A 20,654-nucleotide genomic window follows, 5' to 3' on the forward strand; every position below is an offset into this window, starting at 1 on the left:
CTCATAGTGGACCTCAAAACTAATTAGTTTTATTATGTTATCCTTTATAAAAGCCTTGTGTCTTCATTTCCACACCACAAAACAGTTTTATAAGGTTGGATTCAACTGTGCCAAGGAGTCATCCTGACCTGCAGAGGTACTTCTCTTTTTTTTAAAGCTGCAATAATCGATTTTTTTATATTACAAACAGATGAAATAACTGTGTCATTAGAAAGGTCACTTGTAGAGACAACCGACAGTGACACGAGCAGCTCTGCAGGTCTCCCTCAACTCGCTGAAGTATTTTGGTCTGTCCTGGGTCATTGTTTTGTTTTTACTTACTCTGGTTCACCTCCACCGCTCTCGTGTAGGCAGCTGTTTTCAGCAAAGAACCCTAAAAATCGACTGTGCACTACCAACACAAGCTGTTTTCTTGGGCCAGAAGAGAAAAGTAAATTCATTTAGTCAAGTAATGTATGAAGAGTTTTCAGGTACTTGTAGCTGACCATTCTGATGAGGAACTGTTAATAAAGGGTTTATGAGCTGTAATGAATGAATTTATTAATGATGTATTGATCAGTTATATCTTTTGGGTTGCAAGGCTGTGGCGCAACATTTTTCATGTCTTTTTAGCTTTAATTCAGTAGATAAACCTTTCTAATAGACTGTTTGACCAAACTGGGACTTCTTGATCAAAACCTATTCATAAACTGTTTATCAACTTTTACAACTACAGACTTATAGTAAAGGCTAAATTTGCGTACTTCCACGTTCATAATAGCTATTTTGAGAGCATGAGTGCGTTCACACCGACAAGTACGGCAGTATGCAGTCCACTAAAAGTACCCAGATGGTGCATTTAAAACTGTCAAAAACTTGAGTGTAAAACGATGGACACCTCTCACCCTCAACAGTCGCCATCTTACGCATACCGTATTTCCAAACTTGTGGAAACAGCGACCGAAGAAGGACGACACATCACAGTTTGGTTCATATTAAACTACATTTATGATTCATCATTTAGATTTTTACATGTTTCACTCTCCCCACATTTCCTGTTTATCTCAATTTAAAGGTAAGATGCCATAAAGGGATAAACTTAAAGGTCATTTTGGATTATCAATTGTTGTAAATTGAAATACAGATAGACAGAACTGTACATGAAGTAGTAAGTGTTAGCATCACCTGCATCACCATGAACTAATAAACACTGTGAAAGAGGTCCTTCTTCATAATGGCTACCTTGACTTTCTGTTCAAACATTTGGCCTCTAATAATTAAAGACAAGATTTTAACTTGTAAGCATTACATTGTGACATTGCACCTTTAATTTAAGGATATGACCACTATCCTAAACAGAATCAATGCATCATTCAACCAAGACGAAGAAGAAGAAGGAGGTTTGCCTGCAGTTAAATATGGATTCAGATCTAAACTGAACAGGCTAAATACACACGCGCGCACGCACACACACACACACACACACACACACACACACATTTCTTTAATACATTTGTTTTCCATTCATGCACTGTGAGATGTGAGAATAACCCCAAGCAACAATCTGGAGTTTATAATGATCATGTAGAGATAAACTTCCCTCCATGTATTAACTGGAACTTTTATAATCCCACTAATTCACTGGACTGTGCTAAGAAGAAAAGTTCTGGGAGTTGTAATAATTTCCCAAGTAAACATGATTTAAAAAGACATTGGCCTGCAGTTAATACACACCAGAAACAATGTTGAAACAGTTACCTCCAATACTCGCAGCGGGTCGTATTACCCAGCTGTGTCACCCTTGGGTGTTGCAAAAGAGCACGCACCTCTGGCCAGGAATAACATTTCTGAACCAAACCAAAATGAGCTCTGCTTGTAGGGCAATCACTGTTAATGTCCGTGAAAGGCATGTAGGGACCAGGCAGCTGAGAAAAACAAGTGATGAACCATTTCATCAGCATGCTATGAACACAGGCACGGCTGTCATAAAACACCGATTCAAACTAGCAAGAAATCGGATGTGACAAATTCATACTCCAGGCTGTTTTTTTAGAGACATGGTAACAAATATTTATGTAAGAGAAAGCAAATTTGTTTCTTGCCTAACACTAATAAGTCCCATATGATCACAGTTTTTCAGTGACTTCAAACCCTTAATTAAATATATTAGGTCATCCTGCTGTATGTAATGTAAACATGAGTATTAAAGAGGCATTAGCAACAAAGCTATGACTTTAAATGATCTCTATTGGCCCCTGGAGAGAATTCAGTAATGAGTTGTTTCCACCCAGATGTTGCTCAAAATTTTAGCAAATTTTCAAAAAGAGGTTTTGGATCAACAGTTGCTTCAACCAGCTGCTTTTATGCAAATTTTCTGGGAAAAACCTTGGACAGAGCCAAGCTAGCTGTTTCCCCTTGTCCCCCTGCGGCTACTGAGGGCTAAAGTGGAGCTGATCTTCTCTAACTCCCAGCAGGACAGTGGATAAGCATGTAGGCAAAATATGTCTAACTATTCCTTTAAAGCAAGAAAGTGAGGACGTAGCGTTTGTGTTTTTATCAGCCTTGTGCATTTTTACACTGATACGCTGCCTTTTTCACCTCAGCTAAGTATGAAAACACTTTTGTTCTAACATGAAGTTGGTTTTCTCAAATTTCTTGTGTTACCACAAAGATTTCTAACATGCAAATTCAAAATGTGCATAAAAACAGGTGCAGGGTAAGTCAGCAAAGAGGTACATGTTCAGGATGAAAAATACAGTAGTGATAATAGTATGACAAAATCGTTTTAACTCAAGGTACAACTTCAAGCCTTTTCCAAGTTGTAACAACTTACCAGACTGTTGTGGTTGACAGATCCAAAAACCATGACCATGACTTAACCTTCTTTTGTCAACCTACTATTTCTAAGGTCGAGAAGGAACTTATAAAAAAAGTTTTGAAAGTGAAGTCTTCATAAAATGTCAGGCGACATAAGACAATCTCAACTCAAGATCCACTTACTGACTTTTTCAAGCGTTTGACCATGTCACGGATAACGTTTGTTTCGTTGGCTGCCGTTTCCAAGGCCAGAGATGAACTGTCACGCTGTCAGCTTTTAACCAACGCTGACGAGAAGCGAAGCCCTGATGAAGACTGTGTGACATGATTGAAAGCCCCAAGACAAGAGGACCTTGAGTTGAGATTGGTCTGTCAGCCCTGTTTCCAAGTTTAAGAACTGACTGTCAAGCTTGACAGAAGTGTTGTTTTAAAGTTTGTATCAGTCCCTTCTGTTGCAGCATAGCCTCATTTCACCCCTCTTTTATTTTTTTATTATAATCATTTTGCAACATGGAAGATAGAAATGTAGTGACAAATCCACTTAATAAATAGGTAATGTTAAGCCTCACAACTTCTTGTCAAGTCACGTTTGGGGTTCATACTTTCACTTGTAACCAAATGACATATTTTGAAATCGTTGTTTACATTTTGGAAAGTCAGCGATAGGAAAACAATCCACTTACATAGAAATGCTTTTGTTATTTTCTTCCCCCAATGTGAATTCGAAGCGAACATACACTGCCAGGGCAAACAAATATTTTAGGGTGAAACAAATCTTGGCTCGGTGCTGCCTCTCACTCGTAGCACCATGCTCCATCTGAGCACTTGAACAAACAATCTGAGCATCTGGTAAAATAATCTGTGAGTCATTGCTATTGATCAACAACCTGATCAAACTCCCAAAGGCATGTTAAGGTAATTCTGTGCTTTTACGGAACAGTACGAATCTGGTTTATTGCAGCTTCAATAGCCACATGTATAAGATTAAATGGGGTAAATAATGAAAATGAACTGCGTGTTAACCCTCGCTGCACACACCTCTGCGCTATGGGAACACTGGCCGATGCCTGTGAGTGTAAACCATGATTCCCCAGCACAAGCTCCATGTCAGTGATACCATGAGACTAATGATTAAAACAAGCCTCCTCATCTGTTTGACTCCCAGTAAGCCAGATTTCCACCCCCTGCGCAGCACTTTTCATTCCAGCTACATTACATAAATCAGTGCAGTGCAGAGGAGTGGAAAGGAAGAGTCCCATAAGTAATAAGAGGGAAAATATCACAGGGAACCATTTGGGTAAGAGTTCACTGCACTATATAGCAACATGTCTATTAATTGCCTTCCTCAAATCCTTGTTGCACAATAAAAACAAGTTATTGTGTAATCCAAGATGCAGAGGTAAAATTAGATCTGATAATAGCATTTCTTAGCCTAACAAAATGTGGAAGTTTGTCCAAGTTTTTTCTTTTGTCTGGGGAAAACTTTCCTCATTTATCACAAACTCTTGACAAGTTAAGTGTTTTAAGTCATCACCGCACATCTTCCATCCAGCGAACAATGGCTCAAGCCTCAGCTGGAGTCACTTTGAGACAGCTCTTAGCAATTACACTGATGTATTTTTAATATCTTTAAAAAAATAAAATAAAATAAAAAAAAGTTGCATCAGCAGATTTAGTGTCGATCCGACTAATTGATCAGACCGTTGAATCTCCATGAAGATCACTGCTGCGACCTTTCACATCTAAACACGCCACGGATCACACGCTGCTGCTGCGTTCACAGTCGCTACAGGTTATTTAAAAAAAAAAAAAAAAAAAAAAAAAAAAAAAACCCGCATTAAAAGTCCCGCAGAGTCGCGTTTCTTACCGTCTCGTGTCCACGGCCGCTCGGTGGGTCTTCGCCTCGCGCTTTCCCCACTGTCTGTGCAGCGCGCGCTCCGCACCGCGAGCTCACTGGAGGCATCTGCCCTGCTGCGCGCGCACAGTCACGCACGCACGCACGCACAGACACGCAACTTTTTTTTTTTTTTTTTTCTCCGTTGGTTCTTGTTAAACAGGAGACGGGACGCGGCTCAGTGTGGGTGTCTGTGGGACTCACTGGTGCTTTTTATAAGTTGAACCCACATATGTTGTTTTACTGAAGGGTGGGTTCAGCAGCACTGAGCCTTTTTTTTTTTTTTTTTTTTTTGGCAATGTAATAAATATTCACTCACACAGCCATGTTTGTGTGGAGTGATACAACCCTTCTTAGCCTGCACAGCTGTGAAGAAAAAATGGGTTTGTTTAAAAGCCACAGACGCTATCAAACCCCACAACCAACAGTGCGTTAAGCTGTGCAGATGCAGGTCAAGAGCTTTGTTAAATGTTTATATCAAACATCAGAATAAAGAAAAAAAAAAAAACCGTGATCTCGTTGACTTTGACCGTGACATGATGTTTGGTGCCAGATGGGCTGGTTTGAGTTTTTCTGAAGCTGCTGATTTTCACACACAACAGCCTCTAGGTCCTCCATCATCCAGAACCTGTCTTTTAGACCGGAAATATTGTGTTTTATCCTATAGCTTTAGCTTTTTCAAGTGAGTGACGCACAGAAAACATCGGGCATGGTAAAATTACTCCATCTTCAGAGTACTGTGAGGCTGCAACGATTAACTACTTAATTTATCCTTAGGTCTCACAACTGTTCGATCATTCAGCGTATAAAATGGAAATAGAGAAAAATGCCAATGATTTTCTCCTGAAGCCCAAGTTAACTTATACAAATTGGCTTTTTTTCCTGAACCGCGGTCGAAAAACACAAAGTTGTTGAGTGTACTATCATGGAAAACTGAGAAATACTCACATTCAAGAAGCTGATGGCAGACTAAAAAAAGATTTTATCCAAATTGATTTTCAATCAACTAGTCAATTAATCAACTAATCATTTCAGCTCCAGAGCACTGGTTGGTTTCTGGGTACCTATAGGAAAAAAGACTAAATTGGGGGCCCAACAAAAAATATTTGCCCCGGGGCTGTAGGAGGTTAAGCCGGCCCTGCATCTACTACACTACATTTCAGAAACAAATCTTACATGTTTTACTCCACTGCATGTAACTGACAGCTGGTTACTAGTTACTAGTTACCTTGGAGATGAAGATATCACATACTAAATATATAATCAACTTAAGAAATAAATATTTAGCAGTTTCTATACATTAAATTACCAGCAGTTTTAGCTCAGTAGCTAACAATAGAATAAATGCTGCTTTGATGTTATTGCATCAATTATAACCGAATTTAATGGCAACTTATATGTGTGTGTTTTACTTTTTGTATTTAATGCCTATTGTGACTTCATACAAGATGGTGTTTCTAGCTAGTCTTTTTGACGCTGACTGTTTTCTCCTCTGATAGAGATTTAAAGGTCGAAGGTCTGTGCACATGTTTTAGTATTTCGATCTCCTGTGATTTCACTATGGAAAGCTGATGATCAGCAGTTTGTTTAAAGTTCCCTGAATCATACTTTTAGTCAGACCTGTACGCAGAATGATACTAGTGTTAAGTTGGTATGCAATCAATGACTCTATTAAGGATTCCTTCAAACCATATTCCAAAAGTTATAACTACTTTTCATGAAGACATAAGATAACTATCTGTTCTATTTATTTCATTCTGCTCTGAAGGTGTAATGTAAGGGAAGCTGGTTCACAAACAAACCTGAGTGACTCACTAAAATATTTTATCGAAACTCGAATAAGTTCTTAATCTTAAATGTCATATTTACAGTGATTTACCTCTTCTTCTTCTTCTTCTTGGTACCTTTTTATTATTTTTCCTACTATCTTCATGTTGAAACACACAGAGGTCAGGTTGTGGCATGTGTTTAGCTTCGTTCAAAGAGTGAGTGAGACACTAATAAAAGGTTTGGTGGTTGATTCCCAGTTCCTGCTGTCCACATATTGAATTGTCCTTGAGCAAGATATTGAACCTACAACTGCTCCAAATGTATGTGTCAGCCAAATATATATACATGATACACTGCTTTGTAATAGTCCTGTGTAATAACTAAATATCTTTAGTGCCTAATAGTGGGTTCACATGGGTCCTCTTTCGCTTTACGGTATTTTTATTTCCAGTGGTATCCCTATAATTTTGTACTCAGTGTGTTTGTGGTGCTCAGTATTGACCTTTTACTGACCATGTTCTGGTTTTTGGTCTGCAGAATTTCCTACGGTATGTCTGCAATAGCTAGCCCAGTACAATTTATACAGGGATAAAAAATTAATGCTAAATATTTCCCTCCCGTCACAGTTTGCCCTGACATTCAAAGTACAATCCCTGTCCTTTCCCCATTTGCTCCAATCACATTTAAAGTTGAACATACTGTGTGACAGGCTGTCAAACCTCTGGCCATACCTCACATTGTTGAGATTGAGAGAAACACACAAAACAAGCAGAGAAACCTTTCATCTGTGTATCTGGGGGTTGGAGTTATATTTCTGATTCCTGAGCTGATGCAAAGAGCTGTAAACAAGTCCTCTGGGACGCTGCTCAGAAAACAAAACCAGATGGGCGAAAACAATTCACAAAAGAACATATTCTCCATGAAAAATTGTCGAGGGTTTCATCTCCTAACTAGATACAGAAAACAGCTGGTACTGGTCTCTTTCAGTTGCCATCCTGTCTCTCTCCCTCCTCAGGTGCAGGGACGTTATTCAGAAATATTAAAAAGCATTTTTCACCACAGACATTCTGACTTGTCACAGGAGGAAGAGCACAGTTGTTACTAATAACATTAACAATGGATCTGTTCTATTCAAGTGTCTCCAGTAAAGGCTGATGGTGTGACAGCGAGGCAGCACGAACAATACCAGGATCTCGAAGCTAAAAGCAGCTCAGCCATCATTAACTTTATTAGTTGCACCTGTGCTCTTCCGACTGTGACGTGTTGAAACGTCCGCGGCGAAAAAAGGCCTTTGGTGCTGTGGGAGATAAACTCAAGTAAACATAAATAAACTCAAACAATAGTAAAATGATGATTACATACATGTGCTCCATCCATTGTTTTTAATATAAGCTTTTTTTTTTTTTTTTTTTTAAACAAAGGTTTTGTCTGACATAAATTTGCTAACGTTTTGACTTTAGCATAACACTGTGGCTCCCAGCCACAGCCAGGCTAAATCAGATGCAGAGCTGCAGGGTCATACTATCATTAATTTGATAGAGAATAAGACAAATAATAAAATTCTGTCAGAATAGTAGTAGAATCGTAGAACTGCAAGTATTAGTTGGTGAAAAACAATTCATCAGCAACTATTTTGATGATTGATTGTTTCAGACATTTGCTGGTTGCAGCTTCTCAGATGAAAGGATTTTCTGCTTTTCTTTGTCTAACATGATAGTAAAGTGTTTGGATCTTTTGGATCTTTGTTTGGTTGGGCCAAACAAGTTTGAAATTTCTGGACAGAAGGATTAATCAAGAGCATAATCGGCAGATTAATCAATAGTGAAAATAGTTATTAGTTGCTGCAGATTTACTTCGTCCCGCCTTTAAAAACCATTCAAATAAAACTACGTGAGGAGGGAACATCATTTCTGTAACATGGGGTTGTGGCTGGGAACCACTGTCATTACAGGAACGGGTGTACTAATAACATAAATGAATGAAAAGAATGAATGCTGGCTCACCTCCATGGAGTTCTCGGTCATTTATCGAAACTAAACCATTGTTGCTGTCATTAGTTACACCTGTACATTTCCTTATATGACAAGTCAAAATGTGAGCCTTGAAAAACGTGTGTTGCACGACACTGCCGCACCTGTACACTAGATGTCCTCAGTGGGTTTCCCACCTCTGCGGATCACCTGTCTGCATACCTGTGGCTCATTTGTTCAGGATTTCCTGTGTGTACACAGAGGATAGTTTTATTGAAGCATTTTGAAAACAAATCATGTTGCAGATTCCTCAAAATGTGTTTATCTAAACAGTCCCCGCAGGCTACAGAAACAAGAGAGGTTTGGGTTAGACTCCTCTGTCCACACTGGGATTACATTATGTTTGACAGTCAACCTACTTTATGTCTGTGGGGAAATGAAACTATCCATGCACAACTGTTCAACCAACCACTGAGGCTGAAGAAGACAAAAGCACATATATTATCCTTAATAATATTATACTTAATAATAAAATGGATGCAACTTCTTCATCTTCTATGTATGCTTTATTGTGATTTGGATAACTGTCTGTTTCAGTGTACCACACAGCAGCAATGCATCATCTGTTTATAAAGCAGTTACAGGACTGTTCAGGGTAAAATATGTTAACCTCCACCAAATTTTATTGTTTCCTTGAATCTCATTGTCACCATTGATTTATTATTATAACAACACTACCCTCTCCTGGCTGAATGCAGTAATACAGCAGTGGTCTGACGCTTATTGTTCACTCACATCTTTAAGTACAGTATTGTTTGCATGTGTTTTAAGGATCAAATGCTTTTGAAGATTAATAGGACAATAACTGACCGAATGGCAACTGTTAGACACTAAATTATTTCATGTGAGCAGGTTTTTGTTGCTTTTTTTTTTCCTCTGCTGTGCCTGTTTGTCAGTTTCTGTGCCTGTGGGTATCACAGTGAGAAAATGAGAATTAAAATAGAGAAAATCTCAGCACAATTCAGGTTGTATAGGTGGTGGAGAAACTATTGTCACAGCTACACTTACTCATAGTTAATCACAGCTGCAAATGACTCATGTTAGCTCGATTAACAGTTAATAGCAGGGTATGTCAGCTATTTAAAATATTTTATCTCCTTTGTGGTTGCATTAGTGGCTGATTCATCATAAATTCTTCACTGTATGTTTAAAGAGAAATACAGGTGGCATCTGAAGCAGCATTTTTTAATCAAGCTTATTATTGTTTTGTTTTGTTTTTTTTCTTCTCAAGAGAACTAAATCTGTGAATTTAAGTGACCTAAGAGAGATATATTTTACAATAGAAGTTTATGATTCATTTTGTGTCAGTTCACAAATCGTTTAATCAACTTCTTGTTGCAACTTCTACTAATCAATACTGTTGTGATTTAATGTATAACAAAATATTTTATGAGATATTCTAATGTAAAAAATATATATTTAATTAACGTCACTAAAGTTGTTAGATACATGTAGTGGAGTAAAAAGAGTTCCCACATAATTGTAGAGGAGTAGAAATATAATGTGCCATGAAAGGTAAAGTAGGACCTGTACTGTCAGTGCTGAGGCTGAGGCTTATTGTTGTCCTCATTGGATAAAAGCGTCTGCTAAGTGAGTGAGTGTAAAATGTAAATGTAAGTTCAAGTAACTCATATTTCTACTTCATTGCACATTGATTTAGTTACTTACTTTACAGCGCTGGTTTCAAAAAAAGAAAGATTAACACAAACTCAAAGCCCAAATCTCCGAAGGCTTTCAGAGGCAGGACAGGCTGATTTTTCAAAGACAACAGGTGAGCGCGATTTCTGTAAAAGGTCACACCGGTGTCAGCGATGTTCCTTATGTAACATATCTCAGTTGGCCGACCCCGCTCCGCCGAGCCGTTCTGTGATACAAAACAAGCACCCCTGTCCACTACTGCGCCATCGCCAGTTAGCGTTGCGTTAGCTCGGTGGCTAGAAGAAAGCTAGCTCGCTGCTCAGGGGGGCGAACCACCGGTGCTCCGAAAGGACGACCTAAGTAACGATTTGACAGATTTTACCGAAAGCAAGACATTTTACTCGTAAAGGTCGTGGTGAGTATTTTGTTCCCAGACATTTTTCATTTTTCCTTCCTTTTTCTTTTCTTTTTGGATTTTTTTCAACGGTGTATTTTTTTTTTTTTTTTTTTGCTATTTTGCAAGTGGACAGATCGTAATGTGCTGGCTAGCGAGGTAGCTAGCTTAGCTAACTCGGAGACTCTCGTCCTCCTCAAAAACACGAACGTTGCTTGTGGTTTTTAGAAAACACGACGCTGTGGATGTATGTAGCAACAGCCTCATCCCCTTTTTTAGCTTAATTTTTGTAGCGTTTATTGTGAAGACTTCCTTGACGGGACTGATTTGTTTTTGCCAGCCCACCAGCTGCTAACTAGCTAACAGGCTCCTTTTGGTTTAGTAGTCGCATCTTCATCCTGATCCTTAACTGATTACAGATTATCGACTACACAATTATCAGAATTTTGCAGGTTTTGGTTTTTGCAAGCAGAGGAACTGGTCTGAATGCTGTGTATTTTTAAAAAAAAAATGCTTCTCAAATGGTGGTCGGCTAACGTTAGCCATGCCAGCCGGCTTTGAGACCCCAAGGCTAGGCCCCGTGTTTCACACTAAAGCCTGGTGGTGGCGCTGTCGGGGTCCAGGCGGGTGTGTTGTGGATGGTTTAGGTAATTTTTCATAATCCCCAGACTTTGCTTTCCTGGCTCATTCTGCTCAGTCAGCTTGTTTTTGTTTTTTGTTTTTGTTTTTTTAAGTGGAGTAGATTTTTCTCGTGTTTTTTCTTCCCGTGATGAAGAGTGATTTTTCTGATTTTGGATGCTTTGGACTGCCAGTGGCTTCAGTTTTGTTACATAACGTTACAAATACACATTAATACACAATTAAACGTTTGTTTATCTGAAAGAGTATGATGGCTGTTTATGTGTATTCAAATCAACCCACGCCTTCACATTCACTCGTACACCCATAAGCAATATGTGGTATTTTCAGTAGAAGCTCTTTACCTAAAATAGTGTGGGAAACACTGAGAAATAAATTAAAAAAAAAACAACGAATCACTGGTGGATAACACTTGCAAGACCAGGTTATCAGCAGTTCTTAAATTTAAAAAGGCCCTAGAAGCTACTAAATGTTCTTAAGTGTCATTCATGAAGGTCTTATATTGTTGTCCTGCCTGCTGTAGATAGTAATATTAGTTACAGCTTGTTTTTGTATGTGGTTGTGAGCTGTTGGGAAACGTTATTCATTTAAGAGCTACAGGTGAGACCTGTGCAACAGTGTATGTGTATGCAGGGGCACCATGTAGCAAAAAGTGCAGTTGCTTAATCTACCAATTTATCATGGTCCAGTTCCCATTAATTATAAGAATTATTGTTTTATTTAGACAATTGAAGGCCTTCTTTTCCCCTCTGATTCTCGGTCATTCTTTGACCTGTGATCACAAAGGTCTTCATAAGTTCTCGATCGATTTTATTTAATATTGCAGAAACACTGAGGACGTTATGAAGTGGTCCCATAGAATTATGTACATAGTAATTCTGCCTTCCAGTATGTATCACCTTGCTGAGTACTATATAGTAAATATACTTTCTGCTCATTTTAATTCACACTGTTTCTTAAACTGAGATGGTGAAATCATTCTATACTATTATTTTTTATTGGATCAATAATAATTTTGATACAACTTTTTATCTTCTTGTCAGATCCTACATGTAGTATTTATTTGTACATTAGAAGTCAGTAAATCCTAACGTGTTTGATATGTTACTAAACTGATATCCCCCCCATGTTTAAAGATTATGAAATACCTGAGACTGCCACAGTTAGATTACGTGGTATCAATTTGCAAAACTCTTCCATGATCATTTTCCTATGACGCCTAATGTTCTAACTCATCTAGTCACACCTGTTAAGCCACCGCAATTGATTAAGTTTGACAAGGTATTTGATAGGACATTAGTTTTCAGTTGGAGATCTTGAGAAATGTGGTTAATTTACACACCTAGAGGTGTGGTTCAAGTCGATCCTCTGTTAAAGAGCCTCACGTACTCCTCTCCGAGCTCCTACAACCATGTTTCACAGGAGCTCCACAAACAGAAGCTTATGTGGACCAACTGGGGCCTGGTTTTTAATTGATATTAATGTAATGGTTTTGTGTCTTGTGTTTAGTCCCAGGGTTAGACGTATTTGACTTAAATCTTCGGCATTCGGTCGCAGCTTATTTTAATAGCATTAGATATTGCACCTCAACTTGCATTTGGCTTAGGTTGTAGTCCCAAAGTGGCTAGTTGTAGCAGGATTTTCAGGGAAATGCACACATCTTTTTTTCTTTTTTCTTTTTTTTTTTTTTAGAGTTGTTAATGTATTTTCCTCGTAACTGACTCCTGCACACACACACTCTAACCAGGTAAGACTTGGTACAAGATAACCCTGCTCAGATTGACTGAGGTATGTTTTCTGTCGCCTCAGTATAAAACGCGAGGGGCGAAGGTGAAGGTCGAGACACCAGCCCAACCAAACTGAACCCCAGGCCACAGTGTCAAACATCAGACAGACGACAGCCCTGCACACAGACGCTATGGAGTGAGTGATGAATGTTCAGCCCCCTGTCAGCCAGGAGGGGGTTGTAATTGTTGATGCCACTACTGTTTTCATGTTTTCCTGTACAAGGGCTCCTTTCCCATTTCCAAAGTCACACAAGACTCTAGGCTTCCCTGATTACTCCTCCCTGGCTCTTAGAATAGTAGTAACATGCCCTGTGTATTGGATTCTGGGAGTTAAACTGGTCAGCTGTAAACTATCAGAAGAGTCCAGATTTTTCGCCCAGAAGTCCCCAGTAGATAGATTAGTTTGGTATTGTTGGTGCTTTATTAATTGAGATAAATAAAACCTTTTGTTCTGTGTGAGACACAGTGTGTTGAGTAGACCTGCAATGATTTACTGAAAATTATTCCGCAATTATTTTGATAATCAAATAATTGTTTTAGTCAATTATTTCAAACAGCTTCTCAGATGTGAAGATTATATGATTTGTTGTGATAGTAAACTGAGTAACTTTGGGTTTTTGACTGTTCATCAGATAGATCGAGACTTGAAGACATCAAATTTGCCCCTGGAAAACTTCTTTTTTATTGTTTTATTGATAAAACGGCTAATTGTCTAATTCAGAAAATTGGCAGATGAATAGATAGTGAATTTAGGACTTTAGATAGTAAATTAGTTGCAGCAATAATATTGATAGAATTGTGTGTGATACTGTAATGTGAGACTTTGGATTTTAGCAATAATATCGTGGTGTAGCTTAAGTTATGTCCTCCACTGGTGTTAAATGGTGCGTTCATAGAAATGATATTGTCTTCTGAACATATGTAACTGTTAATTGTTCAATTATACAGGAATTGTTTCTGGCTGCTTCACCATCTGATTCCCCAGACTAATCACAGAAACAAAACACCCACCCATAATTTAATACTCCATGAAAGCCCCAATAGACTTAGTTAATGAATATTGAAGTATTGAGTTAGAATTCTGTCAAATGTCTTATGTTGCCCACCTCTAAACCCCAAACTCATTAAACTCTAAGCAGGAGGCATACCTCACTCCACTGCAAATGAAATGTAGACACTTCTGACAAGCCCCAAGTCCTGATATTAGTCCTTTTAAGATTCCTTTGAGTGGTTACTTGTCCCTTTTGTGTCACTCAGTTGAAGTGACAGATGGTTTACCTTGACTTTAACTATGAGGCTTACTGTCGTCACAAAGACACGCTGTAGTATTTCATTGATATGGGTTGTTCCTTACAATAACACGTGGGCTTTAAACATGCCACTATCTTAAAAGTCTTGATGTTGAGTTAAAACAGCCTTGAACATTTGAAAATAGTTTGACTGTGTGTGTTGAAATGTAGCTCAGAAGTTCACGTGGGCTACATGCCCTACTTTTTATTTATTTATTGATATGTCATCACTTCACAAGGTCCTGACTAAAGCAGTGACACCTCTGGTGTCTTATTCAAGCTGAGTTTTTGAAATGAATCATACAAGACACTAAAGCTCACTTAAGTCTTTGAATGCAACGTTGAATAGTTCTTTGTGGTTCGATGCGTTTTGATCAGGCTAAGGCTCAGCTCAACATGTTTACATAGCGATACCTTATAACAGCAGCACCACGTCTCATACTGGAATGACTAAAACCAATAAACTGATGGTAATAACTTTCCAACTGAAAGCCTTGTCTGCTGCTGTTATATTTAGTTGTTAGAGAATGCAGTAATGTATTTTGCATTTTGGTGCCAGTACTAGGATTGCACATACAGTATACTGTCTGATCGATGTATGTTTTTTGTATGACTTATTGCAGCCCTGTAACAAAAATGCTTAAGTTTAATCTACAAGGTAATTGAACACTTTGATTTTTTTTTTTTTATATATCTTTTGATGTCAGCTGAGACAGGTGTATATAAGTTTTTTACTTTTTTTTCCCCCTCATCAATTAGGATTACTTTTATACTGGGTGGAAATTATACAGTCACACTTGAAACCTGAAGGCTGCTGACGATTTCTCAGTAATTTCAAAGCATCAGAGTGAGGACCATTTTGGACGTGTGCCTCTTGTTAGCACTGAAAGAGTGACCCTTAACCCTCTGCAGTTTTCTCCTTTGTCATCAGCTCCAGTTTATTTTTGATATAACTTTCTTAATTCCCCAGGAAACCCTGCTGATCATGTGTGCCGTTGTCCTCATCCACTGACCCTACTGCTGGAGTTTCTCCAGTACTTCACGCAGCGATAGCTGGAGCCATTCAGAGGGGTGGATATTACTCATTCATGCCACTAAATCTGGGATTTGTGTCTGTCTTCCTCCTAGTCGTTCACCCACCACCTCCAGCCTGATGGCCAGCAGCAACGTCACCAACAAGACTGACCCACGCTCCCTCAACTCCAGGGTCTTTATTGGCAACCTCAACACCTTGCTGGTCACCAAGGCGGACGTCGAGGCCATCTTCTCCAAGTATGGCAAGATCGTAGGCTGCTCTGTCCACAAGGGCTACGCCTTTGTTCAGTACTCCAACGAGAGGAACGCCCGGGCTGCTGTCAATGGAGAGGATGGGAGGATGATTGTTGGACAAGTGCTTGGTAAGGATTGAGTTTTTTGAACTTGTTTGGGCGGGGGGCATTTTAAAGCAGGATTTTACCAGTAAAGCCATTTTTGAGTGAAGCCTTTAGGTGTTGTTATGATTGTACTTCTAATTTAAGAAGATCCTTGGCAAAGCTTCTCTATAGGATATCGGTTCCCAAACTTTTTGGCTGGTACCCCTTAGAATGACTTTGTGTTCCCCTACGAACCCTGAGGTTTGGATCTACTGATGTTGGAGACAAAGTCAAGTCAAAACTGGGCAAAATAGAAATAATTTGTATCTGATATATAAGTTTAAATAACTGGTTAGAAAATCTTGACTTTAACTACGTGTCTTACTGTCATCAAAGACACACTTAGCCATTTCATTGATATGGGTTGTTCCTCACAATAACACTTAGGCTTTAAACATGCTGCTGTCTTGAAAACTTAATGATCTGTGTGTTCTTTTGTTTTACCCTCAGACATCAACCTGGCTGGAGAACCCAAACCACACAGGTCAAAAACCACCAAACGCTCAGCTGGGGACATGTACAGGTGTCACAGTGATAATATTGAACTAATACTTAAAACAACAGATAAAATAACAGAAACAAGGAAATCAAGAAAACTTTGGCCTGGAATTACACCACTGTTACAGAAAAATACCAGAAATGAAAATAAATGTGACACGAGATGACAACTTTTGGAAAGATAATTTATAATCACCTTGTCTTGTTTCCTTATTAATATTTCTCATTTTTCTTCCTCAGCAGCAGCTCTTCATTTGACCTCGACTATGACTTTCAGAGAGATTACTATGACAGGTGAGGATAAAATGTTTTTCTCTCTCACTTTCATCAAAATTTCAAATGACCTTTTCTCTGTTTCTCATTAGTTATGATTTCTTTTATTTCCTGAACTTCCTCCTGTTCTTCTTGTGCATCTTATTTAAACAGTGATCACTCTCTTGTTTATGAACAGTAACCCACAAGGTTCTGTGTTTTCATGCTGTGCAAGTATTGTGCACATTTTTCAAACACAGTTCTTAGCTCGTTGAATGAAACCCTCCATATTCACCAGTTCCTTCATTTTTATTTGCGTTGCTCTTCTGCTTGATACCAGAATGTACTCCTACCCGTCCCGTGTCCCCGCTCCCCCTCCCCCGCTGTCGCGGGCTGTGATCCCATCCAAGCGCCCTCGGGTCAGCCTCAGCGGAGGAAGCAGCCGACGAACCAAGAGCAGCTTCTCCTCTTCCTCCAAGAGCAGCCAGAGGACCTCTTCGTCCAAAACAAGTGAGTGTCTTCCACTGCCTCCTTTTCATATTTGTTTTTTTTTTTTTTTTTTTTTTTTTTTTTTTTTTTAGCTTAATCAAATCCTGTTGGAAATCCTGTAGGACTGTTAATAACCATCAGGTGCAGTCCAGGTAGCAGTGGCATTACACACAAACCATTGTAGCCGAGCTCAGTTAAAGCTTATGTTATACTCCTCAGTTGTATGTCTCTGTATGGAGAAAATTTCTTGTCTTTACAAACACTTCCTCTCCATCAAACTTGACTCCAGTTGCTCGTCCACAAGTCTTAACAACACTCGTTTTCCCTCTGTTCTCTCTGCAGTGAAAGTGGACGAGCTGCAGACCATCAAGCGGGAGCTGACCCAAATCAAAAGCAAAGTGGACGACCTGCTGGAGAGCCTGGAGCGCATGGAGAAGGACCACAGCAAGAAGTCAGGTATGGGGGAAGCTCATGTTTTAATGGGGAGCGTCTGTCTCCTGCTTTTTTTTTATTATTATTATTATCTGTAAGGCAAAAACTTTTAATTTTCTCCTTGTAAAAGGCATAAAACAAATGTGCAAGAGTTTAACTAGATGGGGCCTAAACTGAAGCTCAGATTCACAACAGTCAGAAAGTCTTTAAACACAACCACCAGAACATCAGAGGCAGACTACTGCCCTACTTGTTCAAAATCAACAAGCCAGTTTACTTCCTGTAACCTCATTGAAGATACTAGAGAATTATTTCTAAACGTGTCTCCATGTTTGGCAGAAGCTAAGAGCACGAAAACGGAGCCAGGAGAGGTGACCTCACCACCGCACCCAAGCAACAAGAAGGACGAAGGGATAAAGAGGGAGAGGGAAAGCCAGGAGATGAACGATTCAGATGAGGAGGACGACGAAGACGAGGGAGACCTGCTGGAGGAAGAAGAGGTGAGAGTCCCTCAATTTGAAAGCACGGTTTATACTCAAATTGCAAATGTTGCAGCGTCAGGCTTCACGAATAATATTTGTTCACAAATTGTCTTACGGGGCTCTTGTGCGCTCATTCATGATTCACAAGTTCGTTTTGATCTGTGGCACATGTCAGAATGAACAAGCTGCAGAGCTCACCCTGAAAAGTGCTTATGACTGCTGACTTTTATTATATTCTTTGTGATCTAATTGTATTTTTGTGTTGCAACAAAGACAAATGATCTTTTCTACTTCTATTTTCTTGGCATCAGATTTTAAATACTTTTAAAACTGGGATGTTATTGGGTTTTTGTTTTGTGCTGAAGTGATGAGTCAGTTAATCAACCAGTCCCAAGTACTTAGCAGATGGTTTCAGTTGTTTGACAAGCAACATGTCAAATATTCATTTATTCCATTTTCTCTCGTTTGGAACTGGAACATGTGGTCAGCATTTAACAAAGACAAATACACAGACACACTTCATTACACAGCAATTTAAGCATTGTTGCCTAATATAAAAGACAAAAAGAAGAAAGATGTGAAAAAATAATCTGTTTGTCTCTTCTGAGAGAAACTTTCCCATCTCATCCAGAACTTTCTACCCTAGTCTCTCTGTAGACGACGGGTAAACATCTTTTCCATGGAGCAGAGATAGTTAATAAAAGAAACAGTTCCTATGAAAAGGTCTGTGGGATGGTTTATCTAAAGCCAGTGTTTGGTAAACTTTATTTTTTTTAAACAGAAACACAATAAACATACTAACAAAATCAAGAAGTGACAAGGAGAAAATACACAATATGGCAACAGACTAAAAGGTTAGTGAAACACGAAAACCAGTGAATCAAAATCTGTCGTTTAGAAAATGGAGATGATGGGAGCTCATCTAATATCTAATGGCAACTGGGTCCATTATTTTACAGCAGAAAGCTCTATCACCTAAGAGATTAAGGAGCTGAGTGCCAATGACTAAGGTCTGTGTTTACAGGGTGGAGTGGGTCCATGAAGAGCCTGAAAAGTAATCAGCAAGGTCTTACATTGAATTCTGAAGTGAACAGGGAGCCAGCGAAGAGAGAGACTCACGTTTTTTTTAGGGCCTTTCTTTTATAAAGACATTTTAAAACTCTCAGGTTCAGCTCACAAACCTGCTGCTGTTGTGCCACTGACTTAAGTGGATCACGTTTAATTTTTAGGTGAAGAGTCAAGAGAGGGAGGAGGAGGACGAGGAGGAGGAGGAGGAAGGAGAGCACGTGGAAGGCGACGATGATGCTGACAGTGTCAACGGTGAAGAGGACTCGTAGGCTCAGACCACACCGACGCATGCAGCGTACACACAGCTTCCAGTAGGAACTCGGACTCTGTTTTAACACTCATATTGTAGATACGAAAAGGAAACGTGCACACACACACACACACACACACACACACACACACACACACAAAAGCATGATGCACACACATTGTTGTTCCATTGTCCCTAAAGCCGATATTTTTTTTGTTTGTTTGTTACTTTGGCAAGTTGTCCAGTATCACCGTAACAGGAAATATTAGCTGTAGATTTCAGTTTGTGTTTTTACTGCGCCGTTACTTGTCTTCAGGAGACGGCAGAAACATGGACTGTTTATGTTCTCAGAGACGACAGCTCGACGGACATGTCTTAATACGAGGATGGAAATTCAGCTACAAAATACCGTTTTTAGGTTCAATGTGTTTGTTTTCCTCATCAGTGAGTTTGTTTGACCTTGTGTGTCTGTACGTTAATGTCAGTTTTTATACTATTCAGTTTGAGTTTGACTGTAAAGGAATAAATTGCAATAAAATATTAAAATTGGATACGACCTTATGTATGTTTTTCCACAAACTATATTTGATATTTCTGAAAAAAGTAAGTGGGTTTTGTAGTTTAAAAAAAAATGTGTTGCTGTTCCTTTTAGTCAAACCAATTCAGCTTTTTTTAAGAATAATAGCACTTAGAGATGGGGTTTGAAAGCATTTTATTAAATGTGAATCTTGTCAAAGTAAGATAGTTTGCCTGGTGTTCAAGAATCTAGCTTCTAATAATGGTAATAACTCATTAGACTTCGTCACGGGTTGAAAATGTTTGACCCAAAATGGACCTCACAATTTTCAAGACTGGGATACGGGGCAACCAGAGGGAGAACAGAGAGTAAACACAAAGAGCAGCAATACAATAATGACATGAGACCGGGAACACATCGGCAACGGTTTCTAACCCACAAAAACTCCGTACTCATTACTACATTTTTTCGTGACTACTCAGTACTCATGGGTCTGATTAAGCCCGTCTGCGAACTTGGCTTTATCTCAACTACATACGTAAAGTTTTGTGCCTCAACTTGCAGAGTTGTGACACTGTCGCGGTGATAAAATAACAACACAAACACACAGATAAACACCTCCCAAAGTGCTCAAAACCACCTCTGTGCATTTTTCAATGATCACTCACACACACAAATTAAATTCCCTCGTCAGAACAAGGCTCCTGTGAGCTGTGAAGTTCAGTTCACATTCCTCCTCTCACCTCAAAATACACCTTATCTGATAGATACTCGTCACTCAGATATTGGACATGTTGACACAAACCAAAAACCCACACTAGTAAAACAAGAGGTCGTGCTCCTGTAAGCAAAACTAGTTTATTACAACTTGCAATTTGATTTTGTAGCACTTTAACATTGTAATCACCAAAGTAATTAATGAGATCTCATTAGGTGCAATTGTCAAAATGTTCCAATGGGGAAAAAGTAAAAGTTCAAGCACTTAAACAACCCTACAGGTTTTAAACAAGCCCCCCA

General features: G+C 39.0%; 2 protein-coding genes across 14 annotated transcripts in view; one reads left to right on the forward strand and one right to left on the reverse strand.

Annotated features, from left to right (window-relative positions):
- The window catches only part of LOC139628831 (zinc finger protein GLIS1), a 50,889-nt gene extending 40,617 nt beyond the window's left edge, over positions 1 to 10,272 (reverse strand). The window contains exons 1-2 of one of the 2 annotated variants that reach the window (XM_071490922.1): positions 10,159 to 10,272; positions 8,595 to 8,677 (exon numbers count right to left, since the gene is read on the reverse strand). The gene's annotated coding sequence lies outside the window, so the exon portion shown is untranslated. Of the gene's footprint in view, positions 1 to 4,663; positions 4,926 to 8,594; positions 8,678 to 10,158 lie in introns of those variants that run through there. The other variant, XM_071490921.1, reaches the window with a different exon arrangement.
- Positions 10,273 to 10,389: 117 nt separating this feature from the next.
- On the forward strand, positions 10,390 to 19,671 carry LOC139628843 (heterogeneous nuclear ribonucleoprotein C-like). Of its 12 annotated transcripts, none has more exons than XM_071490939.1 (9): positions 10,390 to 10,543; positions 12,971 to 13,084; positions 15,366 to 15,634; positions 16,100 to 16,172; positions 16,391 to 16,441; positions 16,740 to 16,909; positions 17,231 to 17,344; positions 17,660 to 17,820; positions 19,032 to 19,671. In XM_071490939.1, the coding sequence occupies exons 2-9, from the start codon at positions 13,080 to 13,082 to the stop codon at positions 19,137 to 19,139; spliced, it is 951 nt and encodes a 316-aa protein (XP_071347040.1). In that variant the 5' UTR covers positions 10,390 to 10,543; positions 12,971 to 13,079; the 3' UTR covers positions 19,140 to 19,671. The 12 variants fall into 12 exon arrangements, with proteins under 12 accessions (XP_071347040.1, XP_071347045.1, XP_071347047.1 ...); XM_071490944.1 differs by having other exon boundaries at positions 16,100 to 16,133; positions 16,388 to 16,441; XM_071490946.1 differs by having other exon boundaries at positions 16,100 to 16,133.
- Positions 19,672 to 20,654: the final 983 nt, after the last annotated feature.

The sequence above is a fragment of the Trachinotus anak genome, unplaced genomic scaffold, assembly GCF_046630095.1.
Source record: "Trachinotus anak isolate AG129_WGS33_773 ecotype Australia unplaced genomic scaffold, CSIRO_AGI_Tana_v1 ptg000012l, whole genome shotgun sequence".
Lineage (NCBI taxonomy): Eukaryota > Metazoa > Chordata > Actinopteri > Carangiformes > Carangidae > Trachinotus > Trachinotus anak.